Genomic DNA, 27,905 nt, shown 5'->3' on the forward strand with positions numbered 1-27,905 from the left:
TGTGTGTATGTGTGTACCTGTACCTGTGTCATGCAGTGCCTGTGGAGGTTACTGATGGTTGTTAGCTGCTATGTGGGTGTTGGCAACTGAACCCAGATCCTCTGCAAGAACACCCAGTGCTCTTAACCGCTAAGCCATCTCTCCAGCCCCCCTAAATAAAATTTTAAAGAAATGAAAAGCAAAGCCTTGGTGATGATCTAGGTTGAGTCAACAAAAAGGAACAGAAAAAAGTTGTGTTTTTTAAAGTCATCTCCCTCCTTCTGCCCTTTCCTCCTACGTAGGTCAGATCTCTGATTTGTATAGTAGTGGAATCATTGCTTTGTATATGCAGATGCTCACACTGGGCTCAGCTTAGTTAAGAAGTACCCATCCTGATGGCCAATAGAGGAAGTAAGACAGGAGCTGTTTGTCCATTTGTCAAGGTAATGCTCCTTCTTGGACAGTTCTCACATAAATAGAAACAATAAACATGAGGAGAGCAGTCCTGTTCATCCCATGTAGTTCAGGGCCCAGAAGAACCCATGTATGTCCACAGTTCTGTGGTGATTCTGAGGAGCTGTGGGGTTGAGACCCATGACTTCAGTTTGGTAGATGTCCATCTGTCAGTGAGGCGATCTGTAATGTGCAGCTGAGACTGATCAGAAAGCTAATAAGATTTAGGTACTGATCAAAATCTAGCTCAACAAAGCATTTCTCTGTGAATTATGATATGGTTATAATGAATGTTTTCCAATCATGCATTTTAATTAAATTGGCTATAGATGAACAGCCAAATTGCTGTTTGGGGTAAAAACAAATGTAAGATTGAGATTTAAGCAACCCACTCTCAGTCACACAAAATTTGGCAAGAAAAGGAAAACAAACAGCTATGCAACAGCAGGTAAATTCATTCCTTCTACCTTGGAACAGAATGATTGCCTCTATTGCCATTTCATCTGGGCTGTTGCCGGGGGAGGACATCATGCCTAAGTCATTCTTCCTGGTGATAATGATGGGGGACACTCCTGTCTTTTTACCCACCCTGATTATTATTGAAATAGACAAGTCAGAGTGAATTATGCAATTGTCATGGAATTTATGTGTTACTCAAGACATATTACAAATTAGTCACACACCCCAAATTAAGCACCTAATATCCAAGACACAGCATAATGCAAAAACATGACTTCAAAATGTAAGTTACCTTTCTTGTATTAACAGTGCAGTTTAAGTACTTTCCACATATATTGACTTTTTATTTTTCCCTATCTTCATTTGTACTGTTCTTTCAGGCATTTTCTTACTGCCTTAAATTGGGAACTGTTTTTCATTAACAAACAAAATAAGGGTTATTTATTTAATTCAGTTGGGTCAGGCTTCTACACTTTTTTAGTTACAAATTTGATTGTCCTATTTCTAAACTATTTCCTTTGTATTTCACATGGTGACTATGAAGTCATGCTGATTCACATTTATCAAGATTCCATTCCGAATTTATTAAGAGGCATCTATTTGAACAAATGAATAAAATTAAAATATCCTAGTTTTTTCAATTGATTTTGATTTGGTTCAATATAATTATTAACATACCATAAAGTAACTATATATCTGGATCATCTAACTCTATCATCTATCATCATCATCATCATCATCATCATCATCATCATCATCATCATCTATCTCTATCTACAAATGAGATAGCTCCTATTTGGGTAAAATTAGTTTGATGCTACAGTTTGAAAGGAGTCCCCCATTTAACTGGCCTCCATATGTAAGTTTGCTGCAGAAGTGAATTTTGCTCATGCTGTGAGGAGAAAGCTTGTTCTCTCTTTCTATCTGAGAGAGTATTCTGTCCATCTTCTAATTAACATTACTGAAATAAAACATGAGGTCTGGGACAAGAAAACTGCAGCCCTGCTCACATGCCATTAAGTGTAGTGAGGTTATGGAAACTTGAGCTGCTTTTCAAATCTCAACTGATTTGTGTCTTATTCTTTTCTTATAGGTAGGCTTGTATTTCCAAGTACAGTCTTGGCATTTATCAGTGTAAATCAGTAGGAAAGGATGGAAATTCTCATAATAACACTATAAGGAAATTTAACCAAGTCAAGTGACTACTTGGAAAGTCTTAAAGCAGAATGCTATTTGAAAGTCTGACTTTCTAATAATTCTCAGTGGCCTGGTCAAATTCTGTTACCCTTCCATTTGGCTCTTTGGAGAAAGATAAGCTTACCATGTTTCCCAAAGCTGAAGCTTCCCAGGATTAGGATTCAAAATTCTGAGTTTCTTATAGCACAGTATGTTTGAATTACTTACTCAAGGCAATAGTGAAAACTGTGAGGTCTCATTGTTAAAGATCTGAATTTTTCATATGAATGTTAAATTTTTAGGTTGCTAAGGCTGTTAGAAAGGGTAAGTTTAGGTATGACCTCACTTTCATATGATCCAAGGAGTGCAGGTAAACCAAAGTATATGAAAAATGAGCACTTTGAGTTTGTTGCAGTCTACCACCTCTGGCTTGGTTCCTGCCCCCTTATCTACACTGCTCATCATCGATTCTCTCAGCAAGAGGGAATTGAGAACTCTAGGTTTGGGTGATAGATTCTGACTATAGATGCTCTTGGGAAAAATGAACGTGCCTAATTTTTTTTCTAGCCCAATTAAAGTGTTTCCACGAAACGTAACATGTAGATGGCCTCTAATTATAAACACTTTTCTTATCACGTCCCTCCTGTCTGGCACCATTGCCAGATCCTCTGTGTCTGGATCTAGTGCCTGCCTCTGGGCCATTGCAATTATACTTTATGGCATTGAACTCTTCTCTTATTTTCCCTGTCACTCAAAATCCAGCACATTGAGAGGTCATGTTGTACTCTCCTGGAATTCTTAGCTCTGCAAACCTTAAATTAATGAATGAACAATGTGACATGAAGTGACAGCAAACATTCAGAGCTTTGTTAAATGATCAGCTGGACTCTGCCCTGAGGTAACACTTCAGGTATAACTGATACCTCAGTATTTCTCATATGGGGCAGCAGAGTTAGGATAAGCTCGATGAATAAAACTCTCTTTATCAGGTGGAATCAGAACTTAGACTCCTGACTGCCAGTCTAAGGCTCTTCCTACTTCATTGCTACCTTGCTGTCCTTATGTGATGTGAAGTAAATTCTGAGTAATATTGCTAAAGTCATGTTTGCTTTTCAAATATCTGAAATGTTAGGAAGAGAGGTAAAATATCAACATTTAATGTATTTTAAAAATAAAATATTTATATTACTTATTTTTCTGTTTGTGTGAATTGGACTTGTTGTGTGTGCACATATGCATGTGTGTGCACATATGCATGTGGGTGCATGTGCACACGTGTATGAATGTGGAGGCCAGGGGTTGATGTCAGGCATCTCCTCTATTGCATCTCCACCTTATTATATATTTACTCTTACCCAAAGATACTTCCAGAAATTTCCCATTAGCTTTTATACTGGTGAGATTGTCTGATGCATAGTCTATACTTGTTTTGCCTCTCAATGTTGCATGTTGGAATTCTATTAAACAGCCTGTGTCTCCCTGGTACCTATGTCCTTCCGTTAGGCACTCCCCATAACACCATGGGGTGACTTTCCTGATTCTGGTTGCCCTACTTCTCTGCTAAAGTTGGATAGTGCTTCCCTCTGTGTACAAACTAAATAAGCATTCTGGTAAACAAGTCACTCTGTAGGAGCAATGCCAACATGTGGGCAAAGGAAAGGCACTACAATAAGCCCTCTCTGCTGTGCTGCCAGCCAGCTGGCCGCTGCTCAGGTCCTCATCTGTGCATGGGCTTTGGTTTTCAGATTTTATAATAACATTTCTTTCTTAATAACTGGAAAAAATGTGTCTTCCCCTCTTAAAAACTGTGTCTTGTAGAATTGCTAATAACCACCTTTGTAATCAGTAGAGACAATGATATGAGCCAAGTGTTTATGACCCATACAAATTCATATGTTGACATAAAAATGCCCAATGTGATGGTAACAGGTAGAATACTGGAGGGGTAATAACTTTAGATGAGGTGATGAAGGTGATCCCTTTTTATGTTATAAATATAAAAAGAGGAAGTGACTCCAGCACTTTTTCTGTTATATGCGGACACAACAAGAAGACAATCACCAGAAACTGGCAATGAGTCCCCAGCCCAGACTGTGAGAAATAGACGTCTCTTGTTTCAGCCACCCAGTCTGTAGCATCTTTAGCTAAAAGAGACAGGGAAGAAGGCCTTGTGAGTTCTACAGAGTTGATTAATCGACTGTGGAGGGTTAGATCGTATTTACTTATCATTTTACAGATGAAGAAAATGAGCCTGAGAAACAATACATGTCATTTTCAAAGCCATGAAATCCAGTGATGAACTTGCATCTACTGCTTTTCAGGTCAATAGACTGTGATATCTTCTTGGAATTGTCCTGAATATTCTAAATTCTGAGGTTAGAATGGAATGTAGAGTCTAGAGATGCCTGGCTGATGTGACGAGAGCTATTGTCACTTCTCCAGAGCCTCAGTTCTAAATGCAGAGGCTCAGGTTGATGGTTAAAGGTACCATAGTCACAGCTCCTCATGTACTTGTGCCAGAATGCCTGAATCTCTACAAACCTCATTTTTCTTAAGTAGAGAACATACATCATATCTACCTCATAGAGTTGTGGTTAAAAGCAATTAAGATTTTAATTTATTCATTGACTCTATGAATATCTATTTATTGGTTTTTGGGTATTGAAAGTAGGGTCCTTGAACATTCTCAGCATACTACCATTGAGTTCCATACCTAGTCCTACTAATATTCATTATTATGATTATTATGTATCACAAACTCTGCTCAACAATAAGATTATGAGAGTGAATCAGACACATCCCTCACCTTCATGAAGCTTACAAATTGGTGGGGTTTTAAGATTTGAGAAAGTCAGGTGCACTGTTCCTCACACAGAAAATGGTTTGTTAATACTGCTGACACCAACATAAATTTCTAAATAATTGTTTTCTTGCTTTCTTTTAAAAAATAAGCAATATTTCTTAGTTATTAGAAATATTCTCAACCATGAATATTTGTGTAGTTCTTTTTAAATGAAGAACACATCTATCTTCCTGCCCTAGACTTACCCTGTTGAAATTCTTTTTTAAAAAAATATTTTGATGTGTATTCATGTATTGCCTGTGTGTATGTAAGATCACCCATGTCGAGCAATGCCCATGGAGGATAGAAGAGGCCGTCGAATTCCCTGGAAATGGAGTTATGGACAGTTGTTAGCTACCATGTGGGTGCTGGGTCTTCTGCAAGAACAACCAATGTGCTTAACAGCTGAGCCATCTCTCCAGCCCTGACCCCCATTGATATTCTTAAGCTAATTATTAATAGAAAAGTTGACATACATTCTATACTATGCTTTTTTAAAGTCAGCTTTTGAAATCAGCCTGCCCATGTGTGAAAGCTTATGCACAGTATATAAGGAAAAGTCCATCTGATAAATAGTACTTTGAGAATCTGGTTAAGATTACTTACTTGATGTCAACCAAGCATCTCAGTCTATGTGCCAATTTCCCATGTCTGAGAGTTCTGCCCGGCTCTACCTAGCCAGAGCATGCCTAGCAAGAAGACACTGCATGTCCAAGAAATCAGCTTAGAAGCCTCCCTAAAGGGAAAGTCAGCCTGGTGCGGTCCATGTGAGACCTGCCCAGGAATGCGAAAGAAGATCAGCAAGGTTAGAGCATAAATACAATGCCACGTACTAGGTAAGCTCTAGAAGCAAGTCTTGCATGCAGGAGCATTTGGCTTCTTGGACTGAGCTACAGATGTCTATTCCAGCACTAGTGTCTGCTAGAACTGCAGTTGACGAGGACATCTGCTTTGAGTTGTTAGCTGTCAGTTGATGTAGAGAGCGCCTACCAATTTGTGCTGTGAAAACAGCATGGAATTGGGTCAGAATAGAGCACAGTTTTAATATCCTCCATCGACCAAATAGACTGATTTGGAGAAAAAAATAAACATTTTGTTCAAGAATTATTAAAGAGCTGGGCACAGTGGCACATGCCTTTAATCCCAGCCCTTGGGAGGCAGAGGCAAGTGAATCTCTATGAAATCAAGGCCAACTTGCTCTACATATCGAATTCTAGGCCATTTGGGGCTATAGAGAGACCCTGTCTCAAAAAACAAAAAACCAACCAAACCAAACCAACCAAACAAACATAAAACAAAAAACCAACCAAACAACAGCAATAACAACAAAAACTAAAGATCTTTTATGATAACATCTACACATTAGTTGCATTGGGTTAGTTTTCCTCCAATGAACAAGAGAGTAGAAATAGATCTAGCAGATGTAACTGTCTGGTTTTCAGTGCTACAGGTGGCAAGGATTGAAAGCTTTCTTGACTGGATGCAGAAAACCTACCTTCCTTCCTCGCAGGCACTGCTGGAGTTGGGGCTTGGTTAGGATGCCATGTTGGCAGTTGTGTGGCTGCCAAGTTATTTCTCTCCAGTCACAGGTCCTGTTGTCCGAACAACTAAGGCAAGGCACAATCCACTGGCCTGGAATACATGGGAACACTTCTTTTGGTTTGGTTTCCACTGGTGACATTATAATTTTAGAACTCAACATATAATGCACAACCACAGAAATTATACTGAAAAGATGATTCTTATCTCATAAATACCATGTAGCAATGCATTGCCTCCTGTCAACCAAGCAGAAGAGCAACACACAGTCAAGTTCCTGGTAGAGTCAAGTGTGATCTCTGCCCCATGAAGCCACATATGTACAAAGAAAACTTGGGTGATTGGTTAGTGCTCAGTCCAAACTATTTTTGAACAATAATACTTTGGGTACTTAAATAGGATGCAGAGTCGATTGGGAGTCCCCAGGTTGTCAGTTGGCTTCAAACATTCATTAAATGAACACATGATTAGGTTACAAATCCAACAATAAATATGTTCATTTCTTTCAAGAGATTTCAGATACAAGAGAGATATTTCAGTATTTTATATTATATATACATATATATACTTCAAAATAATTTATTTTTTGAAGACTGGTTATTATTCCTTCATTTGATGGATGAAATTTGGGGTGTAGATTTTACCGTTCTTTCTAGCAGCGTCCTGGTGGTTTTTTCACAGGTTAGATGAGATGTTGAGTATTCTCAAACACTGTGAGGCTATGGTAGGATAATACACTTACATTAAAGCAGAGTTGTAATAGCATATTTACCTTTTGCTATTGATGGAGTTCTGCCTCTTTTGGAGTTAGAAAAATTTTGAAACATTTAGTTATTTGTGTATGTATGTGAGTAGAGGGTACACCCATGCCATAGTGAGTGTGTGAATGTCAAAGGACGACTATCTGGAGTGGGCTCTCGCCTTCCACCTTCTTGAGGTAGAGTCTCTCTTGTTTGTTGTTTCTATAGCTGTGCCTCATATACCAGGTTAGCTGGCCAGCAAGTTTCTGGATGACTGTCCTAGCTCCACCCCCACCCCCTTTACTATAGGATTATGGGGTTAACAGATGCTGGCCACCAGACCAGGCTTTATGGATTCTGGGGCTGAGCTCCAGATGTCAGGGTTGTACAGATAGCACTTTTATCCACCGAACCATCTATCTTACCAGTCTCATTTTTTTTTTAAAAAACCTTTCTATCAATTCTGAGTCTGATTTGTGCTGTTGTTTTAAAAAAGTCTCTAGTATGATATGAGTTGCAGTAGAAACATTTTCTATCTTCAGGATATGAATACAGTACAGTTTACATTCATGACAGGGTGTCAGAATTGTGTACATGAGTGTTGGTGTTTATTGAAAGAGTTAAAAATAATAATCCATCAAGGGAAGTATACTGTGAGGCTTTTACTAATTTTCCACAGAAAGGGAAAAGAGTATCAGTGTATTAAGGGAAGGAAACTGGGAGCAAAAAAGGAATAGCAGATTTCCAAGAGTGGTGGAGTCGGATCATGTGGTAGATCTATTTGCTTTCTGAGGAAACTCCACACTGATTTCCAGAGTGGCTGCACTAGTTTGCACTCCCACCAGCAGTGTGTAAGTGTTCCCCTTTCCTCACATCCTAATCTACATTTGTCATTGCTAGTGTTTTTAATCAGAGTCATTCTGATTGGGGTAATATGAAATCTCAAAATAGTTTTAATTTTCATTTCCTTGATGGATAAGGATGTTGAACATTTTAAAAAACATCTCTCAGCCATTTGTATTCCATCTTTTGAGAACTTTGTTTAGTTCTATGCCCCAATTTTTAATTGGGTTCTTTGTTTTCTAGATATTTAGTGTTTTGAGTTCTTTGTATATTCTGGATATTGACTCTTTGCCAGATTTTTCTTGTTTTATAGACTGTTTCTTCCCTTGAATGATGGTGTCCTTTGCTGTTCAGAAGCTTTTTAATTACATGAGGTCCCAGTTGTCAATTATTGGTCTTAGTGTCTGTGCTGTAAGAGCTCTGTTCAGAAAGTCCTCTCCTGTTCCTATAAGTTGAAGTGTAATCCCTTCTTTCTCCTCTATCAGATTCAGGGCATTGGGTCTTATGTTGAGGTCCTTGATTCATTTGGGTTGTTTTGTGCAGTGAGAGATAAAGATCTAGTTTCATTCCTCTACATGTAGCTAACCAGTTTGTCCAGCACCATTTGACAAAGATGCTGTTTTTTCTCCAAAGTGCATTTTTGGCCTCTTTGTCAAAACTCAGGGGACTATAAGATTGTGGGCCTATATGTAGGTCCTGAATTCTATTCCATTGATCATTGTATCTGTTTTAATGTCAGTATCATGTTGTTTTCATTACTGTAGCTATGTGGTATAACTTGAAATCAGAGATCTTGATACCTCCAGAAGTTTTCTTTGTTTTGTTTTTGTTTTTTGTTTTTATTTTATTGTTCAGGATTGTTTCAACTATTCTAGTATTTTGTGTTTCCATAAGAAATTTAAGATTTTTTTTTCAATTTCAGATACCATATACTTGAGTCACAGAACAAAGAGAAATCAAGATGGTCCTGACTTAGAAGTTTCATCCCTACTGGCTATCTCTCAGAGTGTTGGAAGGTGCTGTGTACACTACCAGACGAGAAAAGAATTCATCAATACTACGCAGTTGTGAACCCTGTGAACTACAATGATGATCACCCTGTCAAGACATGTAATAGTGGCATGAATATTATTGGAGTAACCAATGACTTTCTACTTGGACTTACAACCTGCTACATAAATCAGAACTCATGCTTGGCATCATTATCAGGGCCAATAACCATGGCTACATGGGTCATAGGCCCTAGGTGAGAACTTATTACTGTTATTTTCTAAATTAGATAATATTAAACCAGCTCCTAATGACCTATTTTTATACCTATAGATGAGTACATCATTCAACCATGATTGGAGAAGTTTCTTTTTACAGTAGATGGAAATAACACAGAGGCCTGCAACTGGTCAATATGCAGAGAAGAAGAGACTGAGGAGTACATAGCCCTAAATGGGACACCTATATAACACTCCTTTTCCAAAGATTCAGGGATTATCATGGAAGAAGGGACAGAAAGTTTTTAAGACCCAAATACTGTGGATAACTACAAGGAAATTGTTTTCTAGACACAATGTGGGAGAGGTACATAGGAACTCATAGCGATTGTGGCAACATATAGAAGACCTGTACAAGCCCAAACCAGATAAAATCCCAGTTCATGAAGTCCCACCCCTAGCTGAGGTGCTATTCGCAATTGATAGATGCTGAGAGAGGAAGAGCCCATGTTCTTTAAGGGTACAGACCCTGAGAGGCTAGCCATACTCCAGCAGATGACCCTAGATTCAAGCACATACTGGCAACACTAAAATCAGTAGGTTTAAAATGTGAAATAAGAACAGGAAATTGGGAGAGAATAGTGATGGGGGGATAGGAGAAGAATTGGAAAGTAGCAAATGGGGGGGTGGACTTGATCAAAGCACATATGCATGTTCAAAGCTCTAAATAAATTAAAAAGAAAAAGATCAGAGAATTATGAATTGTAAGGAAGGAGAGAAATTTACAACAAAATAACATTAGGGTATACAGCGTCAATTGAAGCAAGAACACAGAACTAAAATATCAAGGAAGGCAGATGTATTTGTTCCCCTTTCCATAAATCTTTCCTTTCTCTGTTTTCTAAATGTAAAGAAAATTACAGAAAATGGCTGTATACAATGTCTACCTCCTGGTACTTTCTACACAGTGTCAGGAATGGTGAATGAGAATATATTTCTCTACCACTCTTTCAAAGTATTTTAACTTCTGGTATCAAGTATCTATCCTGTTGAGGTTCTAGGTGCTACTGATTTTAAAATATAAAAGTAATATAAAAATAGTCAATATTTTTACATGCCAGTGATATTTAAGGGATTTAACATTTTAACTTATTTAAGCCTCAGAACAAAAAAAAATAATTTGAGACAGGGTCTCCCTGAAGAGGGACCTGAAACATAGTATGCAGACCAGGCTGGCCTCAGTCTCACAGAGATCTGCCTGCCTCTGCCTGTGTGGCCACCATGTTGTCTTATAACCACCTTGACTTGAATTCAGGAAGTTGGTGTAATTTGCTGATTCTCCAATGAGGAGGGAGTAGAACAGGGATTTGAGCTGGGAAATCTGCTCCTGGATCCTCACTTTTAATTATAATGTTAAATCTAAATATACTGATGTTGAGGTTCATAGTTTAAAATGTACACATGGATGATAATAGTAACATCCTTATAGGTAATGCCAAACTGAGTAGAAATCTCTGTAATAGTGAAAGAATCAGGGCTGTGGAGACTCAACATTCCCATCTTTGCCTCCTCCCACTAGCTCATGGATTTCAAAGTTCATTGCAAATCAGTCACCCAGAAAGCTTCTTAAATTTCCATGCCTAGGATGTATCCTACACTAATACATCACTAGGTGTGGGACTCAGGCACCTGCCATTTGAAACATTAGTTTATTTTTATTTTTATGTGTTTTCCCCACATGGTGAAAGAGCATCATGTGTGTGCAGTGCCTGTGGAAATGAGAAAAGGGCAACTGCTGCTGTTAGCTGCTGTGTGGGTGCTGGGAGCCGAACCTGAGTCCTGCAAAAGCAGACAGTGCTCTTAACTGCTGAGCCATCTCTCCAGCCCCAGGCATCTTTCTTTTAAAATATGTGTTCAGATGGCTCTAAGGAGACGCCAAGGTTGCAGTTCACTGTTTCCATTGGACAAATTACTTAATACTTTCATGATTAAATTTAGCTCTTTATAAGGAAATTATGCATAGCATCTTCCATAGTTCCTGATGCTAAGCTGCTGACAAATAGATTTTGCTCCTGTGTTCAGAGACAGAGAGTTTTCTGGAAGTTTCAATGGATGTGAATAAGAATTTATGGAGAGAGAAATTTCAGAAGTATTGAGTTGGAGAGATGGTTCAGTAGTTAAGAGCACTGGCTGCTCTTGCAGAGGACTAACATTTGATTCCCAGTACCCACATGATGGCTAACAACGATGTGTAACTCCAATTCCTGGGAATCTGATGCCGTCTTCTGGCTTCTGCATTGCACACATGTGGTGCACTTATATAATGCAGGCAAAACACTCATACACATAAAATAAAAAATTTAAAAAGATTCAGAAGTATTGAAAGTATGATATTTTATGAAAAGTGAAGGGATGATCCTGGAGGAGTGAGACAGAGCTAACTGGTTTCCCTGTAGAATGCACATACTGGGGAAAGGGAGTCACTTAGGAGAAGGGTGTTCCTAAAGTGTCTGCATGGACAGAGTAGTACTATTACTAAAAACAAAAGATGGAGGAGAGAGACAGGGTTTTGAATGGCAAGGTGAAGAGATGTATTTTGCAGTATACAGATTAAGCTTGCTTGGGGTGGGAAGGGAACCCAGGGCTGGCACTTTTCACCTTGGTTCATAGATGAGGTAAAGTGAAGCATAAAGAACTAAATGAGTGAAAGTGGGCTTATGCTGTTAAGGCAGAGCTGGACAGTAATCAAGACTCTCCAAATTGTTGATTGTGTTATCATGTTAAGCCAAGTTAGGACAAAATCATTGGCTGAAAATGAAACATGACCCAATAGGCTCTTTGAAGGATACCAATATCTAGTTTTCTTAATGAAGGTTTTTAAATTTTAAAACATTGAATTTAGTTGGGTACAATTGATGGTAAAGACTAATGTTGCCAGTTTCCTCTGTTTTAGGATGGCAATATGTTGGGAAAGTTTTAGTGATATCTCTGCATATCTAACAGCATCTAGGACACTCTCTATGCCCCAACCTTGCTGATAGCTGACATTCTATAACCTGAGGGCTTCCTCTGCCACTTGATGGAAGTATGAAGAAAAAGTGGTCTGTTGCATGCAACACTCAAATATGAATACAATTAGGTTTTGGTTATGAAACCCTGTGTACATAAAAAGAAAGCTTGATTTGTTATCTGAAAAATTGGCACCAATGTCACATACTGCTATATATTTATACAGTCATGACTTTCTCTATTTTTGTATCAGTTAGCAATGCTTTTTATTTGCTGTGAGTTGAAGTAGCCATCTGTACAACATCTGTAAGGCTGAGGTTCTTGACATTTTAAATGATACCAGCTCTCAACTATAATTGTCAAAAAAGGAGGGACATAAATTCTATGTTATATATTTAAACACCGAATGAATCAAAGCTGTGACTTCTGAAATAAAGTATGACATATGTTTAAGGAATAACATTCTGAGGAATGCAACTGTCTTTTAGAAGTTCTTTTCTTTATAGTTATAACTCTATGCTGAATGCAAGCTAGATTTCAGTCATTTATGTGAATGAGATTGGATGATACCAGGGAGAAAAAAGTTCTGTGTTTTCATTTAGGGTCATGGTGAGACATAAAATCATGGGAATATTAACATGAATTCCTGGTTCTTAAATGTCCTAAAATAAAGAATTTTTATTAGGAATAAAAAATTGTAAAATAAATATTAGAAGTTCTAGAGTTTTGTCATATTTTCTTTATTTTGATTTATTATTATTTTTATTTTTTAGAAGAAGCATTTCATTACAGCTTTAACATATTCAGTAACACTTTCCAGAGCAAGGATACACCTCTTTCAAAAGTAGCTGTAAATTTTTAGGTTCACAGTTGAATTAATATGGTTATACAATATTGAACTCAGTATAAACCCTGTAAGACATAAAATTGAGTTTTTACCCTTTAAAGAAGATCTCCATTTCCTTTTAAAATATGCTGTTTCCTACATTTTTACTGCTACTAACACTGATATTTGCACATGTGGCTTTAATCTCTATGTGTCTGATTATTACTATAGTTGGTTATACTCGGATCCTTAGTACCTGAGTATGGATATAAAGTCATCAGGTAGATTTCAGTGGTAATGTTTACCACCTCTACTAATTAACATGAAGTAAATTTTTACGTTTCCTCCTCAAATATGTCTGTGTTTTTAAATTTGTTGATTTTTTTTTTGTGTGTGTGTGTGTGTGTGTATGTGTGTGTGTATGTGTGTGTATCACACAGAACATCCCACACAATCTTATTCATTTATATACCCACTTCCCAAATGGCACACTTCCATAGCCTCCCCCCTCCCACACACTGGAGCCCATATACTCTGTCATCCCTGTTACTGTCCACTGTGTTAAGTCCAGCGTGCCCACTGAGCCTTGACTCCCCCAGCCTCTTTTACCGTCCCAGCTCCCCTGCAGAGTCTCTCATCCTAGCCTGGGTACAGGCCCATTTCTTGTCTTGGCACCCCAGACACTGGTGCTAACCTCTCAGCCCAGAGCCACCACTGCTTCCTGATCTTTGCATCTGGACCAACCCAGTTCCTTCCTGTGGCCCCCAGGAACCTTCTGGGCTTGGTCCCGCCGTCACCTCCCTTTTCTTCCCTTGTGGCACAGCCTCCAGGCATCCTGAGACCAGCATCTTTCCTGGGCCCTACTTCCAGGCCAGCCCAGCCCCCAAATTCCTGAGGGCAGCATCTTTCCTAGAGGGACCCAGACCTTAGGAGAAAGCATCTGAGCCTCATCTCACGTGGGCCTCTGTAGGAACTCCTGAAGACAAAAGCAGTTAGGCCACTCCAATAAAAAAATGAAAAGCAAGAACCTGAAGCCTAGACCAACCAGATTTTTCGTGCCCAACAAATAAACCACAAAAGCACATAAAATTTACAAAAAGAAGTAGATCTAAACTGAACAAAGAAAGGCTTGAGTCTCGCACAAGAATCAGAAACTGCGAAAGAAATTCACATCAAAGTCACAGAGAAAAAATAATAACATGAAAAACCAAAATAATATATCCCCACCAAATACCAATTGCCATATTTGCTTGCTGAAAGTAAGGTATAATGAAATCTTTTAATTACTTATCGATTACAATCTGAGTTGTCTTCTTCAAATTTCCCATTTAATGCCATTGTGTACATTTCTCCTTTGTCCAAATTAGAATTACTTTTTCTTTCTTAAGTAATTACTAAATTATTTCCCAAAGGATAGAAATGACTTTAGGAATAATAAAATACAGCCACTCAAAAGTATTTAAATTGGTGTAATTGAAAAATATAATCTGACATTATTATATTGCGAGGTGAAAAAAAACTGGATTCAGCTTTGCCAAATAATTAGAGAATACTATTAAAATAAGATTTTTATACCAGTCTATGTTTGGCCATATAAGCTAAACATACAACTGCTAAACAAATTTTTCCAGCTGCTACTATGACAATACTATGACAATTTCTCCGCTGAACAGGAGGGACTCTGCTCTGATAAAAGGAATCATTTCTGGGAGCACATAGAGCCCTCTGGAAAACTGCTAACTTGATCTTCTTCAGCATTTTGAGTCTGTAGGCCTTTTGGAGCTCCAGGGGTATGGCAGGGTCTCTCTCTCTCTGTGTGTGTGTGTGTGTGTGTGTGTGTGTGTTTATATCTTGCGTGTATGTGTGTGTTGTGTGTATTGAATGTATATTGTGTGTTGTGTGTGCATTGTGTATATAATGTTTGCATGTAATACTGTGTATTGTGCATATATTGTATATGTCTGAGTGTATGCATTGTGTGTTATATGTGTATGTATATATGTTTGTGTTGTGTTGTGTGTACATTGTGTATGTTGAGTGTATTCTGTTGTGACCTGGATGATGTTCCTCTGACCCTGTGGTGACAAGCCATGGACCCGCCTCCTTCCCAAGCTCTGCAAATAAGCCCTTCCCTCTTCCAGCCAATCGTTGACCATAGCCACTTACAGGGAAGGGGCTAAGGGTATAAAAGCTGGGAAAACCATGAGGCTGGCCCCTAGCCATTTTGTAAGGCTGTCTGGAACCACAGGATTTATGTCTAGGTGTGGACTTTTGGCATCAGCTGTGAATGGGTGGGGGAACACCCGCTTGTCTGTAAGTAAACCTACACCCCAAGCTCAGTTAGCAAGTCCAATAAACTCGTTAAGATTCTTCAAACCCGGATTTGGAGAATTTTTTTCCTCAGGCTGTTGCAAGGACCGTGGGAGGAGGGAATTGGATGCCACGTGCACCTCTCAGCAGTGAATTTGACTTACGACTGTATATATGTTTTGTGTGTTGTGTATATTGTGTGCATTACATGTATTATATTTGTGTGTTGTATGTGCACTGTGTATATTGTGTGTACGTAGTGTTTGTATTGTCTGTGTGTTGAACGTGTGTGTTGCATTTGTACATGTCCATCCTCCTGATTGCGTCACAGACTTGTGTAGAAGAGAGGATGGTTTAGGTTTTGATTTTAGTTCAGTAACCACTTTTTTTCATTGTATATTAGACACTGGGAGGTGAATAGGGACATTTCATTCTCTAGAGAAGCCTAATGTAGGGAAGGCATCAGTAAAAACATACTGTTCATGCATCCTGGATGTATTAGTACATGCACACTGTAAAATATGTACAGATACTCCTACATTTACGTATTATGTCCATTATAAAATATAAAATTACAAATGAGATACAAAGCAGACACACATATATCTTCATCTTTATTGACTTCATCCCTAGTATTGCTTTGCACTTTTCCCTCCTTTTCCTGGTGTGTACCATACCATTTTGGAGACCATTGGTTGGAGACAGAAACACATGCTTGAAACAGAGGGTGGAGACAGAAACACATGTAAGTACATGCTTGAAACAGAAGGTGGAGAGTGCTATAGTAATACCGTGTCCAGGGCTGCCCTGGGAACACAGAGAAGCCTTCTTGGGAATGTGGTGTAGACTAAGGTGCAACATCAAACAGGACAGGAAGTTCATGTGGAAGCAGGGGATAAGACCCTTATTTTGCACCAGTAGGAGACTATTACCAAGTACCACAGTCACACATAGACATTGTCTATGAATTTCCCAGGCCTAAGTGACACATCTACAATGCAACATGGAACATAGAACAGGCGTAAGGAGGAGAACACTAATGAATTTCTCAATTCTTATTAATGAAGATCCTTCATGTAACAGATGACCAGGAACACAAAAGTTCACAAATGGCCAAAGCTTCTACAGAATGCCGATCCCTGGACAGGACTCCTATATTAAACTTCACCCACCTAGGGCTCAGGGACTATCCAGAAGAGGGAGCAGAAAAATTTTAAGAAGCAGGAAGGAGGTGCATGACCATATGGAAATAGAGTTCTACAAGCTCCCGGGATTGTGTTCATATGATTTCTATGGCAATGGTGTCAGCGTACACAAGTCCCATGCAAACTCAGGCAGACAAAAACCCAGCAAAGAACTGGGGAAGTGAACAGCAAATCTCTGTTATTAGGTGAAGAAATACTGGCAACTGACTACTGCTAGTTGAGGAAGAGCTGGTCTTCCTAAAACAAGGGACTCTAGATAGGCTGACTAGACCTCAGTGATGGATTTGCACTGGGGAATGTCTGGGGACAGTGACTTGACACAGTGGGCCTTAACAGGGATAACAGAATATATGGGTTCCAGCGGAGGAGGAGAGGGCTATGGGAGGGTGCCAGTGGGGATGGGGGTATAAAGACGATTAAGATTGATTGAGATGTTCTTTCTGAAATACACAAAAATTTACAAAATAAAAACAAACAAAAAATAGCAAAAAAAGAGCTGGAAGTTCCAAAGCTGTCTCTTCCACATAAAGAGTGCAGCAAGGAAGCCCTGCCTTTTCAAGCTATGAAGCGTGGTAGTCAATTGGGGGAGAGGGTCCTTCTCAAAAGGGGTCCAAGAGTGTGCCAAATCGATTCCAGCTGCGGAGTATCAGAAAGCTGCTCCTCTGTGCCACTGCTGGACGTTCAAACAAAGACAGCCCATTCCAGAACCAGGAAGGGACTACACACTAAGGGGCTAGAGCAGATTGCCTTCTGAGGAATCCCCGTGTCTTGAACTTAATGTTGAAGAACTTTGACTTGGTGTGGTAGGAGTAGAATTAACTTGTTTTGTGATTGTCATAAATTGTCATCTGGTTAAAAAAAAATTGATCTGGACACATAGGCGTTTCCTTTGAAGGTTAAGCGTCTGTATCTCCTTGAGCGCAGAGTCACAAATCACAGTACCTGACTCTCCATAACAGACAGTCACTCCGAGATTCGACTGGAGTTTATTATTTAGAACACATGTTCAAGAGCAGGGCCATGCCCACGTTTGTTAACTGCGTGCCAAATTGCAATTTGCCCTGCCCGTTTGGGAAACACATTTCCTGTTCCTGCAGCCCGCTGAAGTTCAGGACAAGGACAGCGCAGCTGTGACTGCTTTCTCACGCCTTTCTGAAGCGGGGAGGGCTGGGGGCAGGATACTCAGAGAAGATCCTCCCCTCACCCTAATCACTTTGGACACTTTCTTAGCACCAGCTTTTGCTTGCCGCTGCTGTCTCTGCTAGAAGAAAACACTCCAGAGAAGGAGGAAAATGCAGTTTGAAAAAATGGCCTCAGAGAAGGTCTCACCCAGGTCTGTTCGTGGGGCTCAGGCAGGATTTAACACTGAGGTTTAAATCTGATGTCCTCATTTCCCTATTTGTATTCATGGTCAGAATTAGGGGGAACATTAGTAGTCATTTCAGTCATGTTTTTTACAATGAAAATTAATTCCTTAAAACTGAACTTATATCCATTCTACTTTGGTTCTTTGAAGGCTCGCCTAGAATCTCATGACCTGAGTTCTGTCTGCCAGACCCATGTGATGGAAGGAGAGAATGACTCTCATAGATTGTCCTCTGACCTCCACACACACCTTGGAACATACACAGAAATATAAATAAAAATGAAATAAAAAATTTAAGGCATAAAAATACCTGAAGCCAACATCCTTGGAGGATTGGCTAAAAATGAATTACATATTTAATTAGTTGTGGTAATTGTGGTAGCAGTAAAGCAAAGCATTAGAAAGTGCATACAGAAAGAGAGTCGGAAGAGCTCCCTGGCAGAAGTGACCTTTGAACTGAAATCTCTAGATGGCTGTGGATTGGGACTGGAGGGAGAAAAGAATTGGATTAATCAAAGGCACATGCCTTTAATTTCAGCACTTGGAAGGCAGAGGTGGGCAGATCTCTGTGAGGTCAAGGCCAGCTTGGTCTATGTAGTGAGTTCCAGGCCAGCTGGGGAGACTTGTCTCAACCCCCCCGCCCCAAATGCATTTACATTTATCATATGCCTTGAAGTTTATACTAGTGAAAACCATAATGTTCTTAAATAAAACAAGGATAGATTCCATAAGCATATGCATATCTATTAAAGGATTTATTTTGAAGAAAGGATAGCTAATGTAGTAGTCACCTTTTGTGTATCCAGATGGACAACTCTTGAGTTCAGGCTGAGAAATGGCTTCAATGTAGTCAGGGGAAATGGGTTGCAGTCCACAGGATTCCTCTGGGTGAATCAATAAATCACAATCCTGAATTAAAATGAAAGAAATTAGTTGTATCATTAACAGAACCCAGGGCAAAAATCCTGAACAGTAAAATATCTTGTGACAGGGCAGAATCCTGGCCAGTTCCAGCAAACCGACCACAAGGACAAAGACAAATGAGAATGTAGGAGTAACCACGCTAAACCCTGCATGCTACAGAGCTGACCTGTCGGACAAGATGTGCCCATTGATGCAATAGTGCCACAAAAGTTATGGAGTGACCAATCACTTTTGAATTGGTTTGAGTCTTGTTTCACAGAAGGGAATTCATGCTTGGTATTATAAACCTGGTCAAGACTTGGGAAGTCATAGGCCCCAAGGGGGAAACTTCCTAGTTTTATCTTTCTAAATGGACACATCGTCAGACTTCTAATATATATGTTTATACTCATAGATTAGTGCTGCTCTTAACCTTGGCCAGAGAAACTTCTCATTGCAGTGGGAAGCAGTTTAACGTAGAGACTTAGAACTGTTCAAAGTTCTGAGAATAAGCGATTATTGAATGCCTACCTAAATGGGGCATCAATATCAACCTCTCCACTAAAGGTTGAGGAAACATCATGGAAGTGGCAGGAGATGAGAGAGAGAGAGAGAGAGAGAGAGAGAGAGAGAGAGAGAGAGCCAGAGGGTACAGAGGGTTGGGAGGAGTGCTGGGAAATGCTGTCTTCTGGATATGACATGCCTAATGCACTCATGAACTCACTGTAGCTTCAGTTACTGCACAAGATCAAACCAGCAAGATCAGTCAACATTCCAGCAGGCAGTACTAACTGGACTTGCTGAGTTACAAGAAAAACTAAAATTTAGAAAGGAGAGAGAACATGAAGGGGAGAGGGAAGATGAGTTGGGGGTATTTGGGGGTTGGGTGGGGGAGAGAGAGAGTTGGGGGTGGATATGATCAAGATACATTGTTTACATGTATGCAATTGTCAAATAATAAGTAAAAGATATTCTACAAAAAAAAAAAACCAGGCAAAAATAAGGCCTTTTTAAAAGATTAACATGGCTTAAACAGCTAGCTCAGGTTCCCTTAGAGCCCATATATGAAGGGCATTGGAAATGGCCCTAAGCTCTCACATTTTTAAATCTTTCTACAAAGTAGGCATTGTCCAGATAATTTTTATATGATCTATTTATTTCTGTGATTTCAAGTTTAAATTTTTCCATTTTGAGAAATTTCCACATGGGTTCCTTGAACAGATTTGCATCTTGCTGCAAAGAATAAATTATTCTCTGTCTTCATATTGTCACTAAATTTAACAACTACTTTCCTAGTATTACAGCTAGTCAGTCATAACACTAAGTAGCTATTGTATAATTCATAGTGTTAGAAAACAGTGAACATTTATAGACTAATTAGCTGAAGTATACATTAGCAAGAAATAATTACAGCATAATCTATCTGAAGTCATCCTTTGCACACCACATTAATTATAAAATGGAATGCTTTTAAGGAAAAAAATGCATATAAATTCATTTAAAAGAGATTTCTATCTTTATGGAGAACAATATGAAAATACTTTTTCAAAGTAATTGCATATTCATTTAAAGCAACAATTAAAATGCTAAGACTAATGCTTTATTCTATGAACAGGTTTCATAAGATACACAAAGATAAATGTATAAGAAAATTTACCATAGCATTACTTATACCAACAAAAAACTTGAAATAGCACAATTGTTCATTAACAGAGAAGTGGATAAATACTACAGTATCTTATAAATTGGAATATGTGATAATTCCTAGGAAAGAAGGATGTGGAATGAAGATATGGAGAGATATGTAAGGCACCTTATCAAATAGAGCAAAGTCAGTTACAAAAGTTGATATAAACCATGATCTTATTTTAAGTAAAATTAATTGTTAAATATTATATATACTTAACTACTCACAGATAAATTTGTATCAATACAGAGGAAATTCAGATTAAGGGGTTACTCAGTAGATTAAGAATATCAGACAGAAGATAGAAAGGCAAACTAGACATTTACTTTATATGCTTTAAAATTTTACCATTAGAACTAATTATATTTAAAAATTATATATCACAGAAAATATCATTTAGATGGGAAAGTAATAGAATAGAAAATTAGAGATGCACTGATGGTTCCCAGTCAAGCACCTTTACTTCCCATAGCTACTGTAACAAAGCAGCCTGTGCTGGGCTGTGTAGAATGAAAGATAATCGTGACTTCATCATTCTGGAGGCCTAGAATCTCAACACTGAGTTGTAATCTGGTTCAATCACTCTGAGGGTTATCAGCCTACATGGCCATTTAATATTGCCCATGTTTACAAGACAATATTAAATGGGCTCAGTCTATCAGAGTTGTGACAAGGGAGGTGAGCAAGTGGTCTACACAGAAGGACAAGCACCTGAAACATTCTGAGCTGAGCGAAAAATGACTGTATTGAGTTCACAGTCCAACAAAGGAGGTAGAGAGAAGTTGCATTAATATGGAATTGTGATTTTCGTGGGAGGCTCAATCTAATGACACAAAGTTCAGGGTTAAGCTTTTCCAATTTTCAGTTTGAAATTCCCTCCGTCCCTCCTTTCTTTTTCTTTCTTTCTTTCTTTCTTTCTTTCTTTCTTTCTTTCTTTCTTTCTTTCTTTCTTTCTTTCTTTCTTCTTTCTTTCTTTCCTTCCTTCCTTTCTCTTCCTTCCTTCCTTCCTTCCTTCCTTCCTTCCTTCCTTCCTTCCTTCCTTCTTCCCTTTTCTTCCTTTCTTTCATTGTTTCTTTCCTTTTTCAGGGTCTCCCTAATCCCAACCTGCCTAGAACTCACTATACAACCAGGCTGGCCTGGATCTCAGAGATCCACCTGTCTCTGCCTCCTGAATGCTGGGATTAAAGGTGTGCACCACCATGCCTGGCGTTGTTTGAAATTCTTAACAGGTAATCTTCTAGGCTTGATTCCCTTTTACAAAACTTTTAAAAATTGATAAGTAGCTGTCCTTTCAAAGAATAATACATAGCTAAACATTTTTATTGAAGAATTTAGCCTATGATTTGTGCTAATAAAATAAAAAGGTGTCCTCCTATCATTATCATACCTTGAATTTTAAAGAAAATACATCACGAACTAAATTACTTGCTCTATTCTGAGCAGAAGGGGTCCCTTAAAATGGTGCTTTTAAAACTGATAAGCTTCAATGGTTGGTATTAATGCTGTTTTAGTGAGAGATTACCAGTAAATTTTAAATTCCATTTCTTTAAAAAATAACAGAACTTGAGGGACTTCACAGCCCGACCCCACGGGCTGCTTTCATCTGCGTGGCAGCCTCTCTCACAGAAAATTCTAATCCACACAGCAATGAGCCATTGTAGAGTATGAGACCACTGTGTTTCATCCCTAAGCAAACATCAGAGGAAAAGTGGCCATTGGTTTATTTTGAAAGCATCCTGAGTTAGTTCACAAAGAAGTCACGAGGAAGGGAAACTGAAACAAATCACAAGCAGATGAGTTCATTATTTTTCATTAAGTGTATCAACATGCCATTAACATTTGGAATACTTCATCATATTTCTCATGCATTCCACATCTCTGAACTAGTGTGAAATTTCATTGTCAACTTACATAGCCCTCAAATCAGCTGAGATGCGGCCAGTTGACTGTGAATGATAAAGTCCACTCCGAAAGGGCCCCTCTAGTCTCAATTTAGAAACACACACGTGTCTCTGGGTTTGCATAACTTAGACTGGAAAATCTAGGAACATGGGGTTTGTAAAATGACTAATGTTTCCCACTTCCAGAGAGCTAGAAACCCCTGAGGAAAGCAGCCTTTATTGTGGTTGTTCAGCACTTTTGGTTTTGGTTCCAGATGGAATCCAGAAGGGTAGATGTAAAGGCAAATGAGAAGAAAAACTGAATTTATGTTTAGCTATCTGAAAACGCTCAGCTCTTTTTGACTCATGAACAAAGGAGTGCAGAGTTGGAACTGAATGTGCTGCTTTGGGCTCTCTTGTATGCTAAAGGACCTGGATCCGTTTGGGAAAAGGACAAAACAATAACACAGCAGCATCAAGAAAATGTTATTTCCTATTCCAAAGAGCAAACCAGGTTTTTGTAGATTAAAACTGAAATGGCAGTGATTGGAAATAGCCTGTAGGCTATAAAGATGTTTCTAAAGACAACTTTAAGCCGATGTGTGCTTACTAATAATGGTGATGATAAACACACTGAATGTTTGTCATATAATAAATAATAATAAGGCTTGCCAATGAGATATTGACTAGTTATACTGAAGAGATTTGCTGTTTTAAGTATATTAGCTTGGACATTTCCATAAGTAAACATTCCACTGAGAGGGCCAATCAGGTTGTAATCCTTAAAGATATGGCTTTGGTAGAGAATATTCTGCATGAGTGGCACTAATAGAATTAAATATTTAATAAAACACAGAGTTACACTAACTTTGAGCCATTTCGATATTTTCCATTTACATTCTTCAGGGGAACAGCCACACAAACACACATACACTAACGCAACCCTATATATTCACACACAAACTTGTATATGTAAAATCATCTTAGAATACATGGGACTTGACTCTTCATGGGAATGTGAACATTGGTAAGTAAGATTAACTCTGTCTTAAGTCACAGTACAGTGCTGATTTCTTCCACATTTATTTTCAATTGTAGGATGCTGGGATGCTTAACAGAGTGATGGAAGCTCAGGAAGAAGAGTACTTGTCAGCCATCCTGTTAAGAGCCATCACACCCTACTGAGTTTGTCACAGATTGTACATTGACTGTGAGCATAAGGAAGTCTTTCAATGCATTGTTGGAGTACTTCAGAAACTTAAGTATCAAAACAGAGTAACTATTGGAGAAAAGCATATACTAGAATGCACTGAATATGATAAATGTCTAGCCGATATTATTGGGAGATAGTAAGAGAAGACACTGAGAAATAGAAACAGTAGTGCCTTTCACAGGTATACCTTGGTCTAGATAGAGGCAGTACTACTTAACGTAGATTAGCACATTTGCTAAGAGTGGACTAGAAGCAGAAAGAACAGAAGCCCATAAAACTTTTTAAGGAGTTATTTCCTTGGCATCAAAAGTCTAGCTTACAAAACATTTAACTGTTTGACCCCTAAAATAAAGCTGAGTTCTAGACTTTCTGTGATAGGAAACAGAACACAAAGACTGTGCCACCCTAATTAGAGCATACTGTCAAGCACGATGTATGGATAATAATTTAGATAAAGCTTTCCAAAATGATAGAATTTCAAGTACTTCTATGAAAGGCACTTGCAGCTGAGCTGACCAGAGACCTTCATCCATGTTATAGCAAAGAGTCTTTATAAATACGCCCACTGAATTAAACAGTATGCACAATAGACCACTGTTTTTTTGTCCTTCCCTTGCCTAAAGAGGAGTTTTCTCCGAGGTCAGTCACTGTGTTGACTTTGGAGTAACCCTTCATTTTGTCTATAGGTCATTGGAGGCAGGGCAGGAAGTGGTAAACCAGAAACAGTAAATCTCTCAGAAAATTTGGACTTGGAACAGTGCCTCGCCTTTAGAAAATTCTACTTACTGTTATTGTGTTGTTATTAATGTTGCTATTATTTTTATTATTATTCTTTTTAGATTTGGCTTTTCAGTTAATACTTGGATGTCTAGAAGTTTATCATTTAAAAAGCATGCAAGATATCTCTTTTAAAAAATCTCATTCATGCCTCTGAGTAGATTTGAAGAATTTTGAATTTCACAGTAAATCTTTGAATTTTGAATTAAATTTCATTAAAAGATTAATGTCAAGTAGCATTCTACCATATAATACTTTTATTCAAGGGATTGGGAGTTACTTTCTACTACATTTCATGGAATGATGTGCACAAAAATCACAGTTCACGTACTTATTACAAACATGGGTCAAGGGGGCAGGGAAATGGATAAAGACAATTGCCATGCCAACCTGACTTGTATCCATAGAACCCACACAAAAAGATGAATGCAATAGTGTGTATCTATAATCTTAGCACTTCTATAGCAAAAGGGGAACAGAGACAGCAGAATCTCCTGGAAGGTCATGGACCAGTTAGCCTGAAACACCCAGAGGCAAAAATCAAATCAAACCAAACCAAACCCAAGAAAGACCCTAACTCAAAACAAGATGAAAAGGAGGACCAACTCTCAAAAGTTGTCCTCTGACCTCTAGATATGCACCATGATACATGTGCACCTGCATTCATACATATCATTCATATATATATGCACATACCATACATGTACACCACACACACACACACACACACACACACACACACACGCACACAAATGCTGCTCAAGCCAGTTTTTAGATCACTAACCAAAGTTATGTTAAGCTTCACTCACCGAGGGCTCAGGACCATTGCAGAAGAGGGGGTGGAAAGATTGGAAGATCCAAGGGGGAAGGTGCATGACTATATGGAAATAGAATCTTGCAGGTTCCTGGGACCTTGCACATATGAACTTACAGCAATGGTGACAGCATGCACAAGACCCATGTAAACTCAAGCAGAGAAAAACCAAATAGAACTTATGGAAATGGGCCACAGGCTCCAATCTTTGCTGAACCATTGGGCAGCTGATTACTTCTGGGTGAGAAAGAGATGATTTTCTTTTCTTTAAATTTTATTTTTATTTTATGTGTATGAATATACTGCCTGCATGTATGTAAGTGCACCTGTGTTGTGCAATACCTATGGCGGTCAGAAGAGGGTGTTGGATCCCCTGGAACTGGAGTTACAGACAGTTGTTAGCTATCATGTGGGTACTGGGGACCTTGACTTGATAGGCCTTAACACAGATGACAATGCATGAAATGGGGGTGGGGGTGTTAGAATTTGGTATGAGAAAGAGATGTGAAAATAAAGAAGTAGGAATTGAATTTTTTTAAAAAGGGCAAGCTGGGGGCTTGAAAGATGGCTCAGCAGTTAAGAGCACTGGCTGCTCTTACAGAGGACCTGGGTTCAGTTCCTAGCATCCACATAGCAGCTAAAAACCATCTGTAACTCCAGTTCAGGAAATCTGACCCTCTCCTCTAACCTCCCTAGGCATTGCACGACATGGGTGTACTTACATATATGCAGACAATACACTCATACACATAAAATAAAAATAATAAAGTAGTTTTAAATAGGCAGGTGAGTCTATGTGTGATTGAGGGCAGCCTGATCTACATGGTGAGTTCTAGGTCAGCTATGGCTATAGGAGACCCTGACTGAAAGAAAGCAAAAAATAAAACATAAAACAAAAACAACAACAAAAAACCCAAACAAATAAACAGAAATAAAACCCCTCAAACAAGAGTACTTTTTACTGGGTAATCACATATTTGGGATAGCACACCAAGGTAAAATGTGTGATTTCCTTGGTCTTTGAGTCTAATTTTATTTACATTTAAATATATTAGTTCTTAAGCACTTCGTGAAAATAAAGTACTATTGTTGATAGACTAAATTTATTTCTCAAGATGTAGTAGTAAATACTTGCCAACTATTATTGTTTAGTCTACCTAAAGAACTGAGCATAAGGCTTAAGATATAGAAGGTGTTTAGTACCTATTTATTGCATCTACGATGGACAGAAATGTGGATTGCAACTGATACCTGGAGCAGAGCCACAGCATGCAGCCCAGACACTATGCTTAATTGTGACATACCGTCACTACCTGAGCTCAGCTGTCAGCCATAAACACAAGACATCTGAGCATGCCAGTCAACATACTAACCCTCAACCCAGCTTGCTTCTCATCATTTACTCTAGTTAGATATGTGCTACCAAGCAGAATGTATTATACGGAAAAAGAATGATCTCATCACACATCTTGAAGTCATACATGTCTCCTAGTGAAACTTTAATAGTAATGGTCTAGTACTAAATAATTTTTTGAAGGGTTTTCACTGACTAGCATGAAGTTCAACCACAGTTAAGATCAAAGGATGTTTAAAGTAACTAAGTTCTGTCTAGGAGGAAATGCTAGTGTTTTTAGAGCCAAATAGGCAAACCATAATGGTATTATGGGGTCAAAAATTCATATTTACCTTTAGTTTAAACATATTCTAATAATTAAAAAAAATCAAACACCTGCGAAACATGTTTATATCTACAACAGGGCAGAGCTTTCTATATACAATTTTTTATTTTTATGCATATTAATCAGACTTTTAAAAACTATTCTAAGGGCCATCTAAAGGTCACTCTTGTGCAATGTTAGACAGAAAACATGAAATCTGCAGTAAAAAAAACCCCAGAAGACACCATCCTTATGGTGAGCAGGAGACACATAATGTCCATAGTCTTTTTTCTCTTTTGAGAGTCAAAGTTCTGCCTGTTCCTCCATGTGACCCCTGCTGTTAGAACTCTGGATTCTCTTCCCTGTGAAGAAATGCTGAATGCTGGCTTTACTAACATGCATCTCACCATGCCTATCAGGTCAGCACTCTTGTTCCAACTACGTCACTTCATTGCAAAAGTCATCACATAGTTCTAAAATGAGATGCTTTCTACAAAATAACTGACCTCCATTTTTCATAATGTCAAGGTCTTGGAAGACACAGAAAGTGGAACAGTCACTAATCAGAGAAGAACGAGAAACATGATGACTTAAAGCAAGACTGAACCCTTGATTGATCTTACAACCAAAAAAGAAGGGAAAACTTGCAAAATTCAAATGAGGTACTTAGTTAAGGGGATGTGTGGCACTGATGTTGACTTCTCACACTGATCAAACACCATGTTAACATTAGCGGGAGCTGGGTGAAGGGAAGCTGGAAACTTTCTGTAAGTCTGAAGTCAATCTTTAAAAGATTTATCCAGCACAGTTCGATAGTTATGTTTGAGAATCTTCTAGAAGGTGAAATGTAGTCATAGAAGAAGAATTTTCTAACCTGTTTAAAGAGGTTTTTAAAATTTTGATTTGATTTATTCTTTTTTACTTTTATTTAATTTTTTTTAAATTTAATAACCACATGATTAGAAGAAGCATTTCATTACAGCTTTAATATATTTAGTATCAATTTCCAGAGCAAGAA

At 38.5% G+C, this 27,905-nt stretch overlaps 1 protein-coding gene across 3 annotated transcripts in view; it reads right to left on the reverse strand.

Annotated features, from left to right (window-relative positions):
* Nucleotides 1-27,905, reverse strand: part of Cped1 (cadherin like and PC-esterase domain containing 1) — a 344,939-nt gene that overhangs the window by 47,216 nt on the left and 269,818 nt on the right. For all 3 annotated transcript variants that reach the window (XM_017797109.2, XM_017797108.2, XM_029561504.1), the window contains 2 exons: nt 18,747-18,864; nt 6,405-6,541 (listed from right to left, as the gene is read on the reverse strand). In XM_017797109.2, coding sequence (XP_017652598.1) covers nt 6,405-6,541; nt 18,747-18,864 — 255 coding nt within the window. The remainder of the gene's footprint in view (nt 1-6,404; nt 6,542-18,746; nt 18,865-27,905) is intronic.

Source organism: Nannospalax galili, unplaced genomic scaffold (genome assembly GCF_000622305.1).
Source record: "Nannospalax galili isolate Female #2095 unplaced genomic scaffold, S.galili_v1.0 scaffold413, whole genome shotgun sequence".
Classification (NCBI taxonomy): Eukaryota; Metazoa; Chordata; class Mammalia; order Rodentia; family Spalacidae; genus Nannospalax; species Nannospalax galili.